The sequence below is a fragment of the Myxocyprinus asiaticus genome, chromosome 49, assembly GCF_019703515.2.
Source record: "Myxocyprinus asiaticus isolate MX2 ecotype Aquarium Trade chromosome 49, UBuf_Myxa_2, whole genome shotgun sequence".
Lineage (NCBI taxonomy): Eukaryota > Metazoa > Chordata > Actinopteri > Cypriniformes > Catostomidae > Myxocyprinus > Myxocyprinus asiaticus.
This window is the reverse complement of record NC_059392.1, coordinates 8,509,941-8,523,417: the sequence shown is the minus strand read 5'-3', so window position 1 is coordinate 8,523,417 and position 13,477 is coordinate 8,509,941. Positions and strand designations below refer to the sequence as shown.

General features: G+C 39.7%; 1 protein-coding gene across 6 annotated transcripts in view; it reads left to right on the top strand.

Moving 5' to 3' along the window:
- Positions 1-13,477, top strand: part of LOC127438594 (dual specificity protein phosphatase CDC14AB) — an 85,271-nt gene that overhangs the window by 38,680 nt on the left and 33,114 nt on the right. For all 6 annotated transcript variants that reach the window (XM_051694290.1, XM_051694289.1, XM_051694291.1 and 3 more), the window contains exons 7-10: positions 4,464-4,526; positions 4,942-5,029; positions 7,090-7,320; positions 11,957-12,095. In XM_051694290.1, coding sequence (XP_051550250.1) covers positions 4,464-4,526; positions 4,942-5,029; positions 7,090-7,320; positions 11,957-12,095 — 521 coding nt within the window. The remainder of the gene's footprint in view (positions 1-4,463; positions 4,527-4,941; positions 5,030-7,089; positions 7,321-11,956; positions 12,096-13,477) is intronic.

Genomic DNA, 13,477 nt, shown 5'->3' with positions numbered 1-13,477 from the left:
CAACCGGCTGGCATGTGTGCTGGTATCGATGTGGCTGCAGTGTGGCATGCTGGAAAGACCTGTTCAGCGCAGCAAGTGTGCATTGAGTGCATTCCTACATGCTCTTTAAACTCTTTGGAATGACCTTTAGTTCAGCCCACTTCAAGAAAAACGGCAGCATCTTTCCACATCATATTCATCCCTCCCTTACAAACTCAACCAATTGTTTTTTCTTTAATGATCAATAGCAGTAGATTATTTTCAAGTATACGATAACTTACGTTAAGAACCGGTTATTGTTTTTGACAATAATAACAAAATAATCTTTTGACTACACTAATATGAGATTTTTTTTATTTTTATTATAGTACTAATATTTATACAGTAATATTATAAATATTGTGAATATTCATTAGTATTTATCTTTTATTCATGATGACATTGTATTTATGCAAAGTTGTTTTGCAGTCGCAAATGTGTTTTCATCTTTGTTATACCCTATGTCAAAGCTTACATTTCTTTTGTTTCTCACTTCAAAATCCATGGTTGTGTAAAAATTTGAATAATAATGCAAACAATACATTAAGGGGCAGATTCGCTAAACAGTTGCGCAACTTTTGTGTGTGGTATTTCAGCGCAAATACCTGCGTCTTATTCATTAACCATCCACTGTCATGTTTAGCGAGCACAATCAGCACTGAAATTGCGTCTTCACTGTTTAAATTAAGTAATTGTCATTTCTGTGCAAACAAGCCTCCATTCTGTGTAAATTAGGATCAATAAAGATTGCGCTTCATTCACAATTTGCCCTGCGCAATTTACATCGCGCTATTACCGGCAAATGAAAGTAGGTGGTAAAATGAGATGATTTTGAACATTTTCAAATGATCATTTCAGCAGTAATTAATCGAATAATCATCAAATGATGTTGAAGAGTAGAGCTGAAACGATTAGTCGACGCTATCGGCAACGTTGACAATAAAAAAATTTTGACAGTTTCGTTGTCGAATAATCATTTGATCACATTTAACGCAACATGAGATCATTTGAAAGTGTAATGATGACATGCGACACCAATCAAGTACCCCCAATACACACACATTATATATACGTGATTAATGGAACTGCAACCCCACCAATACAAAATACACTTATATTCAAGATACTCTGAAAGCAAGTATAAATATCTTAAAATGGAAAACAAGACAAAAACACTTGATGATAATAGCAAATATTTTTTTTTTTTTTTTTTAATTAAACAATAAAAATTAAAGTTTTATTTCTTGTAATTCAATGAATGTCATTTAGAGGTATTTTTAAAAGATGATTTTGTCCTCTTTATTGTTAGTAAGCACGTTTAATACAACCTTTTAAGTCGAGGCACAAGAACTAATGATTAATCGTTGCAATAATCGACCGAATAGTCGAATAATCGTTCTAATAATCATTATATTATTCGATTATCAAAAAAATTGTCAAGCGCACATTTTGCATGTCTAAGAGATGATCCAAGTGTCTGTTCAGTCCCGGCAGGGTGTGTCAAATACTGTGGTCTGCGGCATCCTCGGCTGTGTTGCGCTCAGAATTGGACCGCATGATGAATGTACAGTGGTGTAATGCCATTTTTGGACGCTGTTTTTCTAGACTTTCCAAATTGTGGTTGAAATTAACAAACCGATTTAATTAGAAAAATTTGAATATCTAATTCATACTGTATATACTGTGTTATGTAATAATGTCATACCGATTATTCAGATTGACGTTTGTGAGCATTTATTATTCTCTGCCCTCTGGCTCCTAATTAACAGCCTGTTTTAACAGCTCCTTAATTCTGTGACAGTGCATCTGCGAGTATGGTTCTGATGGTGTCACCAACACTGAAGCCTGTTAATGATCAAATCCCCTTTTCTGCCTCTCGCAAAGCCTTCAAAGAACATTTAAAGTCCTTATTGATGACATGAGATATTGCTTTTGTAAAAGTGTGGTGCGGTAGCCTAGTGATCTCAAATTTGGGATCCCACAAAAAGAAATCCTTTAATTATTAGCTAGTTGATTAGGGTTGTTATTTTGCAACTTGTTTGGTGCAAAGCAGGGTCTCAAGCTCAAGCAGGGTCTTATATTTAATTAGTTGTTTTGCTTGTGCTTCAGTGCAAAGTGACTTATTAGTGGCCTTTAACGGAGTTATTGGAAATATTGTATTTATGTATGTATGTATTGAGTCTTATTTACCAGTCGAAAAATCTCTCAAAGATAATAGATTTTTTAATGATAACCGAGTCACTTAGTTGTGACTTTAGAGATGCAAGAGGTATGCCAACATCAAAGATGGCAGAAGGTGATACTACAGTAGATGGTAGTGAGGAATTTTTCGTTATTTCAATTATCATGGCAGATTCAGAACAGAATCAAGAGCTTTGGCCAAGTCATTTATGATTTATTTCTTAAGTCATCCATTTATTTATTTGTTTTAACTGGAAATATATGATGCATACTTTTGCGAGGGACCTGCTTCCTAAAAAATAAATTCATGTTTTGAGTTCCATTTGAACATTACATTAAATTATACATTAATGTATAAACCTTAAGAAAAACAAGTTTATTTGAAGTCTTTAGAAAATTACGACACCGCAAGGGTGCGTTCACACCATACACGTCCTTGCATCACAAAAAGCTAGACGCAGCACCACGAATTGAAACTTGCATTGTTTTGAGTTGTGTTTTTAGCAGTTGAAGTCCTTTTAACTTCGCTTGGCTTCAAAAAAAAAAAAAACGCTGTGCTTCTGCGCGAGACGCTAAAAAAGCAACAACAGTAAGATGCGGCACAGCAGTCAAAAATGTCCATCTAGTGTATGTTTATATTGGAAAACATCTGAAAAACTGTACGGACGTGCTCAAAAACACATTAGATGTGAACAGTGTCAAAATCGCTAATTTTGTTTTTACCACTTTCTCTCTGAAATTTTCCACGAAATCCCCCGGGGAATCCTGTGGGGTCCCAGACACTACAGTACCGCTACCATCACAAAGGTGGAATGAGGCGACTGGAGATTTAGGCCATGATGGCGGTAATTAATAGCAGCTCATCCACACTGTCCGTTGACACTGCAGAAGTCGATTTCTGCTGTAAGCTCCTCATCCAGTCAGCAGTGCAGGGGAGATGGGAAGCCAGGTTCATTCGATTAAACATGCCCAGTACCAGACTAGAGAACAGTTACATAACCACAGCCTGGGAGAGAGCAAGCGAAACGGCTTGCAGTATCAGATGCACACACATTTGACAGAGCGGAGTAAATGGACATGGCCATCTGTTGTACGTCTACATGGATCTGCCATGGATCTTGGCAACACTTATCTCCTGAATTTCTCCTGTTTTTGGCCTGTTTACTTAGCTATATATGGGTGTTTCTTCAACTTAAGGCTCTTTTAACCCTGTGAATTTCTTGAAAGCAAAACCGAGTTAAAAAATGTTCACAGGAGATTTACGTAATTTTTTCTTAAAGTCAGAAATTCACACCACAGTAGGGCTGGGCGATATGGGCAAAAATATTATCACGGTGATTTATTTTTTCTGATAAATATCTATATTGTTTTATCGCCCAGTCCTACACCACAGTGCCATTTTCATCACATCTCATGTTCTGTATTATGTTTAATATGGGATGCATAACTACTGATTTTTAATAGTCGACTAGTCGAGCCCATTAGTTGAGTCGAATTCGACTAGTAGTGATGTCAGTCAGCTCCCTGGGATATCAAATTTCTGCAAGTTGGAGAAACACTCATACCTTTCCATGTCTCCTGCCCAAAGATAGTTCTTTAGGAACCAGAAAACTTTTGAGGAACAAACGCAAGGTGCGCTGAACTGCTTTTAATCGCGATTCACTCGCCTTTCGAAATTAACAAAAGTTCAACGAAGCTAGGCAAGTAGGCATTCTAGCATGAAGAACCAGTGAGAAAGATGGCAAGGAAAAAGAAAAAGCGTGCCTGTAATTTTCAAACTGGAAAGAGGAAGTTACGTTCCTGACAGATTGTTTAAAGGAAAGTGGTATGTCTAGTGTGATGGTCGGTTGGAATGAATTTACTTGGTGGAAGAAATTATGTGGTTTACCATCTAAATACAGAGAAAAATAAGGCGATTGTAGTGCACCAAGGGCAACAGTAGTTAATTGCAGAGAGCATGTGGTTGCTGTAGAAATCAATAAAACTATACAACTCCAAGTCTCTCAGTTCACTACCTGACTGAGGTTCATGACCCTTATCAGTCTATACTGTACATCATCTTACTGCCCCAATCTTTACAGCCATGTTGGACAGTTCATTATTTTTCTTGCAGTATGGTTCATCAGTCAATGATTTGAACTTATGTGTAAATGCATTGAACACTTATTATAGTGTTTACTCACTGAACGCCCTTCCAGATGGGCAGGATTTGTGTTAAATAACATAAAACTGATGTTGTATATTATTAACTTTGTGTCTTTCAGGCCCTTCAGCATGGATTCTTGAACTTGGAGACGTTCGACGTTAATGAGTATGAGTATTATGAGGTAATGATGCCCCGCCCTCTCATTATGAAATGCGTTCCATTCACACTCATTAGACACACCAGCAGGCAATCTTTTACCCGGAATTGCATTCATGGCGCCTCGAGCCTGTTACATAATCAAGTTTATTCTACCAAGCCTAAAGACATTTTAACCTTATGACAGTGTTGATCAATTTTATTTAAATCGTACACAGTTCTGAGTCATGGTGATTATACATTGTGCACCTATGTTATGCAAGGGATTATGTGCAGTGAACTGGTCATGATCACACAATGAACACCACCATTGTTTATTAAAACGTATAGTCTGCTATTATGCAAACGTTTCCTTGTTTACCTGTTCATTTTGATCTTGTTTCTTTTTTGCTTTTCCTTTCCCCATCTTTATTTTCTTAATTCGTTCTCTTTCTCTACAGCGTGTGGAGAACGGAGATCTGAACTGGATCGTCCCCGGCAAACTTCTTGCATTCAGTGGGCCTCATCCAAAAAGTAAAGTAGAGAACGGTAAGACCGAAACTTGAAAACCTTGTAGTTGTATACTGGAGTCTTTTTGCCGCATGCTAAATTAACAACGTAACTAACCAACCTTACGATATTGTTGCAATACATCCAAAATTGTCATCACATGCACTACCAGCCAAACATTTGGACATGTTTCTCATCATCTTAAAATCCCTGTGCTCAAATGCTTTGAGCACAGTTCGGTTTTGTGTTTTGACATATTTCCTACTGAAACAGAAGTGGGGGCAGGACTTGTTGAACAACTCGTCCCATTTTTAAAATAGCCTATAGGCTTTAGTTTACATCCACACACAAACACACACATACACCTTTCCACCATGCTGCTCATGTCAGAGCCGCTTAACCGGGGAAACTTGAGAAGCGATCTCAATACCGGCCAGCTTTTCCAAAGACTTGAGAACCAAACATTGCTCTAACTGACAACATTAATCTTGCGGTCTTTGCTTACAACTAGGCTGGAGCTGTTGTGCAAGTCAGTTGCAGATGAATGAGAAACAAGCGAGTAAAAGATCATAATATATCCATGTTTTCAAACAATACATTGAGCATAAAGAATAAAGAACTCTAGCTTGAGCTTTACATCCCAAGAAAACTCTGGTTGCACAAAAATATGAAAACTCATAATTTTCCTCGAGTCCAGCTCCCACGTTGGTGCGTCCCATTCAGAAGTGATCATCCCTATGCCCTATTACCCTCCAATGTGAGAGCGTCAGATGGCTGATAGGTGACAACGGTCAGTCAGAACGTACTTTAAGCGATTCTTATTGGAAACGACCCTACAGCATGGATTGGGCTCCCTTCACAGTGCCCTGCGAAGTCATGATTAGAACACAGCCAGACATGCTGAACAGTTGTAGGGGGAGGATGTGTTCTCATTCTAGTAAGCATTTGTTTCAACAAGGTTTCAAAACCTCTATGTGATGTCATGGATGTTCCTGAGTCTTTTTAGCCGGAAGAGAGAGACTGCAGATTTGAAATGTTTATATCTTCTGAAAATTAACTTCAATGTTTAGAAGTACACTAGCAGGGGCCTGGGTAGCTCAGCTAGTATTGACGCTGACTACCACACCTGGAGTCGCGAGTTCGAATCCAGGGTGTGCTGAGTGACTCCAGCCAGGTCTCCTAAGCAACCAAATTGGCCCGGTTGCTAGGGAGGGTAGAGTCACATGGGGTAACCTCCTCGTGGTCGTGATTAGTGGTTCTCACTCTCAGTGGGGCATGTGGTAAGTTGTGCGTGGATCGTGGAGTGTAGCATGTGCCTCCACATGTCGCGAGTCCCTACGGTTTCATGCACAACGAGCCACGTGATAAGATGCGTGGAGTGACTGTCTCAGAAGCCGAGGCAACTGAGATTTGTCCTCCGCCATCCTGATTGAGGTGAGTAACTGTGCCACCACGAGGACCTACTAAGTAGTGGGAATTGGGTATTCCAAATTACAAGTACACTAGCCTATGCAGTAGATGACCTGAAAGCTAATAAATAATAGATAATGGACTAAAAGCAGGAAAACTTGAATTTTGATTTCATGGGGTCTTTAAAAGCCTTTTGATCCTTTTGATGCTTAAATGCTTGAAATTAATTTATCAGACAAATATAATCTTTTAGAATTTCTTTGCAAAACTAAAGATTTGTTGGCAAATAGACTGGAGAAAACTGGAACTTTTGATTATGGCATTATTCACTTATGTAACAGTAGAGGGAGCTCTTGTTTTAGGAAAGACTGGTCTAACCTCCCAGATTCACACATACAAAACTAGCTTAAAGGGAAAGTTCAACCAAATATGAAAATTCTGTCATTTACTCACCATCATTGTTCCAAACCCATATGACTGACTGACTTCTTAGGAACAGAAAAGGAGACATTAGGCATAATGACAGCCTCACCATTCACTTTTATTGTATGAAATAAAGATGCAATAATGAATAGATATCATGACAAAATTGTGTATCAGAGCAAGTTTATAAGTATTTAGATTCGTTTCATATATAAATAGATGTTTATGTAAAGATCACTTTGTCTTCCTCTTCTTTGGGGTTGTAGGTTACCCTCTACATGCACCTGAAGCCTACTTCCCATATTTCCGCAAGCACAACGTCACTACCGTAGTGCGCCTCAACAAGAAGATCTACGATGCCAAGCGTTTCACGGATGCTGGATTTGACCATTACGATCTGTTCTTCGTGGACGGCAGCACGCCCGGTGACGTCATCACCCGGCGCTTCTTGCACATCTGCGAGAGCACAGATGGGGCGCTGGCTGTACACTGCAAGGGTAAGATGACAAAGACACTTAAATATAAAATATGGAAATTATGCCACACAATTGGTTCATTTGACCTACTTTACATAGATTTTGCAAAAAGAGATTGTTTTCAGAATGGTAATGTTTCATTTTTATGTTGAATTAAACATTAGAATTGTCTCGTTTGGAGATTAATTAATAATGAATAAATAATAATAATTAATTTTAATAATTAATAATAATTTTCTTTATCACACATTATACTTTTGCACATATACAGTGAAATTCTTCTTTTTCACATATCCCAGCTAGGCTGGGGTCAGAGTGCAGGGTCAGCCATGATACGGCACCCCTGGAGCAGATAGGGTCAAGGGCCTTGCTCAAGGGCCCAACGGTGGCATCGTGGCGGTGTTGGGGCTTGAACCCCTGACCATCTAGTCATTAACCCAGAGCCTTAACCGCCAAGCCACCACTGCCCATTTATGATTAGACTCATAAATGGACAGGTTATTTATGGACTTAAGTGGGAAAACATTGGTACAGTGCATCCGGAAAGTATTCACAGCCCTTCACTTTTTCCACATTTTGTTATGTTAGAGCCTTATTCCAAAATGGATTACATTCATTATTTTCCTCAAAATTCTACAAACAATACCCCATAATGACAACGTGAAAGAAGTTTGTTTGAAATCTTTGCAAATGTATTAAAAATAAAAAACGGAAAAAAATCACATGTACATAAGTATTCACAGCCTTTGCCATGACACTCAAAATTGAGCTCAGGTGCATCCTGTTTCCACTGATCATCCTTGAGATGTTTCTACAACTTGATTGGAGTCCACCTGTGGTAAAATCAGTTGATTGGACATGATTTGGAAAGGCACACACCTGTCTATATAAGGTCCCACAGTTAACATTGCATGTCAGAGCACAAACCAAGCCATGAAGTCCAAGGAATTGTCTGTAGACCTCCGAGACAGGATTGTATCGAGGCACAGATCTGGGGAAGGGTACAGAAAAATTTCTGCAGCATTGAAGGTCCCAATGAGCACAGTGGCCTCCATCATCCGTAAATGGAAGAAGTTTGGAACCACCAGGACTCTTCCTAGAGCTGGCCGTCTGACCAAACCGAGCGATCGGGGGAGAAGGGCCTTAGTCAGGGAGGTGACCAAGAACCCGATGGTCACTCTGACAGAGCTCCAGCATTTTTCTGTGGAGAGAGGAGAACCTTCCAGAAGAACAACCATCTCTGCAGCACTCCACCAATCAGGCCTGTATGGTAGAGTGGCCAGACGGAAGCCACTCCTCTGTAAAATGCACATGACATCCCGCCTGGAGTTTGCAAAAGGCACCTGAAGGACTCTCAGACCATGAGAAACAAAGATTGAACTCTTTGGCCTGAATGGCAAGCGTCATGTCTGGAGGAAACCAGGCGCTGCTCATCACCTGGCCAATACCATCCCTACAGTGAAGCATGGTGGTGGCAGCATCATGCTGTGGGCATGTTTTTCAGCAGCAGGAACTGGGAGACTAGTCAGGATCGAGGGAAAGATGAATGCAGCAATGTACAGAGACATCCTTGATGAAAACCTGCTCCAGAGCACTCTGGACCTCAGACTGGGGCGAAGGTTCATCTTCCAACAGGACAACGACCCTAAGCACACAGCCAAGATAACAAAGGAGTGACTACGGGACAACTCTGTGAATGACCTTGAGTGGCCCAGCCAGAGCCCAGACTTGAACCGATTGAACATCTCTGGAGAGATCTGAAAATGGCTGTGCACCGACGCTCCCCATCCAACCTGATGGAGCTTGAGAGGTCCTGCAAAGAAGAATAGGAGAAACTGCCCAAAAATAGGTGTGCCAAGCTTGTAGCATCATACTCAAAAAGACTTGAGGCTGTAATTGGTGCCAAAGGTGCTTCAACAAAGTATTGAGCAAAGGCTGTGAATACTTATGTACGTGTGTTTTTTTTTTTTTTTTTTTTTCTTCTTTTTTATAAATTTGCAAAGATTTCAAACAAACTTCTTTCACGTTGTCATTATGTGGTATTGTTTGTAGAATTTTGATGAAAATAATGAATTTAATCAATTTTGGAATAAGGCTGTAACATAACAAAATGTGGAAAAAGTGAAGCGCTGTGAATACTTTCCGGATGCACTGTATGTTTTAAAGAACACAATTAGAGGCAAATGTTAGCCTTTTAAGGGTGCTTTCACACTTGGTTCGATTGCTTGGACCGAACCTGAGTTCATTTTCTCCGGATCCGAAACCGTTGTCAGATTACATCATCAAAATTCGTACAAGCGTCAGCTGTTTACCACTGTAACTAGGTAACAACCGGAGAAGACGTCACTGTGTTAAGCAAAACGTTTGTCACTTAAGTTTGTCACTTTGGATTTACCACGAAAACTTGCCATGCACAAAACAACACTTGCGTTTGTATGCCATAGATGCATTGAATGCGCAATGATGTGATGAATATTAGCGTTTGTCTGCCGCGAGCCCACGGATGCATTGCAAGAGATGTGAAGAATATGATCAACTCTCTGAAGGCAGTGTATTTGAACACAAGAAGGTATGAGAAATGCATTATACCACAATAATTATGATTGTGAGCCTGCAAAGACGCAAATTGTACATCATCACAAGCTGTTCACTTCTGCGACTTGGTACGATTGCGTTCATATCAGCAGTGAACTGTACCGGAGTTCTGTACATGAACCATACCCCAGACCAGCTTTTCAAGCGGACCCGGGTGCGGTTCGCGGGTGCGCACCCGAGTTCGGAAAACATCGTTTACGTTATCCAAACGAACCAAACTTTGACGTCATTCGACCCCGAGTGCTTGTATGAAAGCACCCTAAGACTCTCCTAATCAGTATCATGGTATTTCTAATAATGTTGTGTAACTTAATTTCATTCAAATAGTGTAGAGCATCAAAACATCAGTGTCAATAAACATTGGAGAATAGTGTACCTTCATTCCAGGGTGTTTCATAGTACAAAAACCCGCACAGTCTACCTGTATGGACATCCTTACAAATGAAACATCTTTGCTCGTTCTGAGTATTTTGTTAGAATACTTATTTATAAAAAATAAAATAAATAATATCAATGTAACTAAAAATATTAGGGATGCATCGATATGAACCTTTTTGACCGATTTTAACAAAAAACTATAGACTGATATTTTGCCACTTACCTTATTTTTTCATCAGATCACTGTTTTGCTCAGAAGTTATGTTTTAAAAATGTGCAAAGTGACTGACTACCACACCTGGAGTCGCAAGTTCGAATCCAGGGTGTGCTGAGTGACTCCAGTCAGACATCCTAAGCAATCAATTGGCCCGGTTGCTAGGGTTGGTAGAGTCACATTTTGTTAACCTCCTCGTGGTCGCTATAATGTGGTTCTCGCTCTCGGTGGGGCGCGTGGTGAGTTGTGCATGGATGCTGCAGAGAATAGCGTGAAGCTTCCACACGCACTATGTCTCCGCGGTAACGCGCTCAACAAGCCATGTGGTAAGATGCGCAGATTGACAGTCTCAGACGTGGAGGCAACTGAGATTTGTCCTCTGCCACCTGGACTGAGGCAAGTCACTACGCCACCACGAGGACTTAGAGCGCATTGGGAATTGGGCATTCCAAATTGGGGAGAAAAGGGGAGAAAATCCCCAAAATATTAATAAATAAAATAAAAATGTGCAAAGTGATACAAAAGCTTTTTATTGTTCTTAAATAATTTCCATTGACAGGCCAAAATTTTAAAGAGAGCCACAATGAAGATAAATAGAAGAGAAAAAGTTTAGAAAAATATTGAAAAATAACTAAATATCAAAGCATGATTATTTATGTGAAAAAGATATTATTTTGTACTTCTAAAATATTTTTGCACTTCTGTTTTTGCAGTTCAAAATAACAGAACTCCCATTTTACATGTTTGTACTGTGTATAACAGAACATCACAAATTCATGTTATGCATATGTTGGGCAATTCCACGGAAATGTCAATAATGTCATGGAAAAATTAAAAGTTACCAATGGAACAAAATGTTCTATTGTTGGATAATGTATAATGCCATACACACCGCTAGAGGGTGCCGCTTGCTTACACAATGCTGACTGATGCGCTGACTGAATTGCTGAATGCAGTCTGTTTTTAAGCTTTCAAGATCTTTATTCAATCAATCGTGCAGCCTTAATGGTTACCATACCAATGTTTAAGAAGTCAAAGTTTGCTGGTTTCAAAGCGTTTTGGATGTTTTTACCTCATGTATAGGTAAGTGCTGCTTTCACAACTGTCACATCTGTGACTACGGTTTCTCATTTAATGTGAGAACAAGATTGATTATAAATTATATATGACATGTTCTTAGGAGTGCCAACACTTCTACATTCTTTGGCTATCATTATTTCTGGATTGTGCATTTGAATTCAGAGTTTTTACAAAGTTTGATGGACCGATAAACCAATCGTTTTTCATATCGGCATTTTCATACTTAACTGATTTGCAGATTGTTTTAATTTGGTCAATAGCTGGCCGATACATCAGTGCATCCCTATAAATATTTATTCTTTCCATTAGAATAGCAATACAATATCTCAAGGGAACCTTTTGACATCTGTGATCATAACACCTGTGATGTTTTTTTCCTACCAATCACAGCGGGTTTAGGCCGGACAGGCACTCTGATTGGCTGCTACCTGATGAAGCACTACCGTTTCACGGCTGCCGAAGCCATCGCCTGGATCCGCATCTGTAGACCCGGCTCCATCATCGGACCCCAGCAGCATTACTTGGAAGAGTAAGTCCTAAAACTACCCACAATGCACTATAACCACAGTGTGTGTATGTATATATATATATATATATATATATATGTTCTTTGGGCAATTGTGGTGCCTCAAAAACATCCTGGAGTATTTTTAGAGTTTGTTCTTTGTGAAATTCAACATCTCTACTCTTTATTTGTTATCTACTGTAATTATATACAGGTGCATCTCAATAAATTAGAATGTTGTGGAAAAGTTCATTTATTTCAGTAATTCAACTCAAATTGTGAAACTGGTGTATTAAATAAATTCAATGCACACAGACTGAAGTAGTTTAAGTCTTTGGTTCTTTTAATTGTGATGATTTTGGCTCACATTTAACAAAAACCCACCAATTCACTATCTCAAAAAATTAGAATATGGTGACATGCCAATCAGCTAATCAACTCAAAACACCTGCCAAGGTTTCCTGAGCCATCAAAATGGTCTCTCAGTTTGGTTCACTAGGCTACACAATCATGGGGAAGACTGCTGATCTGACAGTTGTCCAGAAGACAGTCATTGACACCCTTCACAAGGAGGGTAAGCCACAAACATTCATTGCTAAAGAAGCTGGCTGTTCACAGAGTGCTGTATCCAAGCATGTTAACAGAAAGTTGAGTGGAAGGAAAAAGTGTGGAAGAAAAAGATGCGCAACCAACCGAGAGAACCGCAGCCTTATGAGGATTGTCAAGCAAAATCGATTCAAGAATTTGGGTGAACTTCACAAGGAATGGACTGAGGCTGGGGTCAAGGCATCAAGAGCCACCACACACAGACGTGTCAAGAAATTTGGCTACAGTTGTCGTATTCCTCTTGTTAAGCCACTCCTGAACCACAGACAACATCAGAGGCGTCTTACCTGGGCTAAGGAGAAGAAGAACTGGACTGTTGCCCAGTGGTCCAAAGTCCTCTTTTCAGATGAGAGCAAGTTTTGTATTTCATTTGGAAACCAAGGTCCTAGAGTCTGGAGGAAGGGTGGAGAAGCTCATAGCCCAAGTTGCTTGAAGTCCAGTGTTAAGTTTCCACAGTCTGTGATGATTTGGGGTGCAATGTCATCTGCTGGTGTTGGTCCATTGTGTTTTTTGAAAACCAGAATCACTGCACCCGTTTACCAAGAAATTTTGGAGCACTTCATGCTTCCTTCTGCTGACCAGCTTTTTAAAGATGCTGATTTCATTTTCCAGCAGGATTTGGCACCTGCCCACACTGCCAAAAGCACCAAAAGTTGATTAAATGACCATGGTGTTGGTGTGCTTGACTGGCCAGCAAACTCACCAGACCTGAACCCCATAGAGAATCTATGGGGTATTGCCAAGAGGAAAATGAGAAACAAGAGACCAAAAAATGCAGATGAGCTGAAGGCCACTGTCAA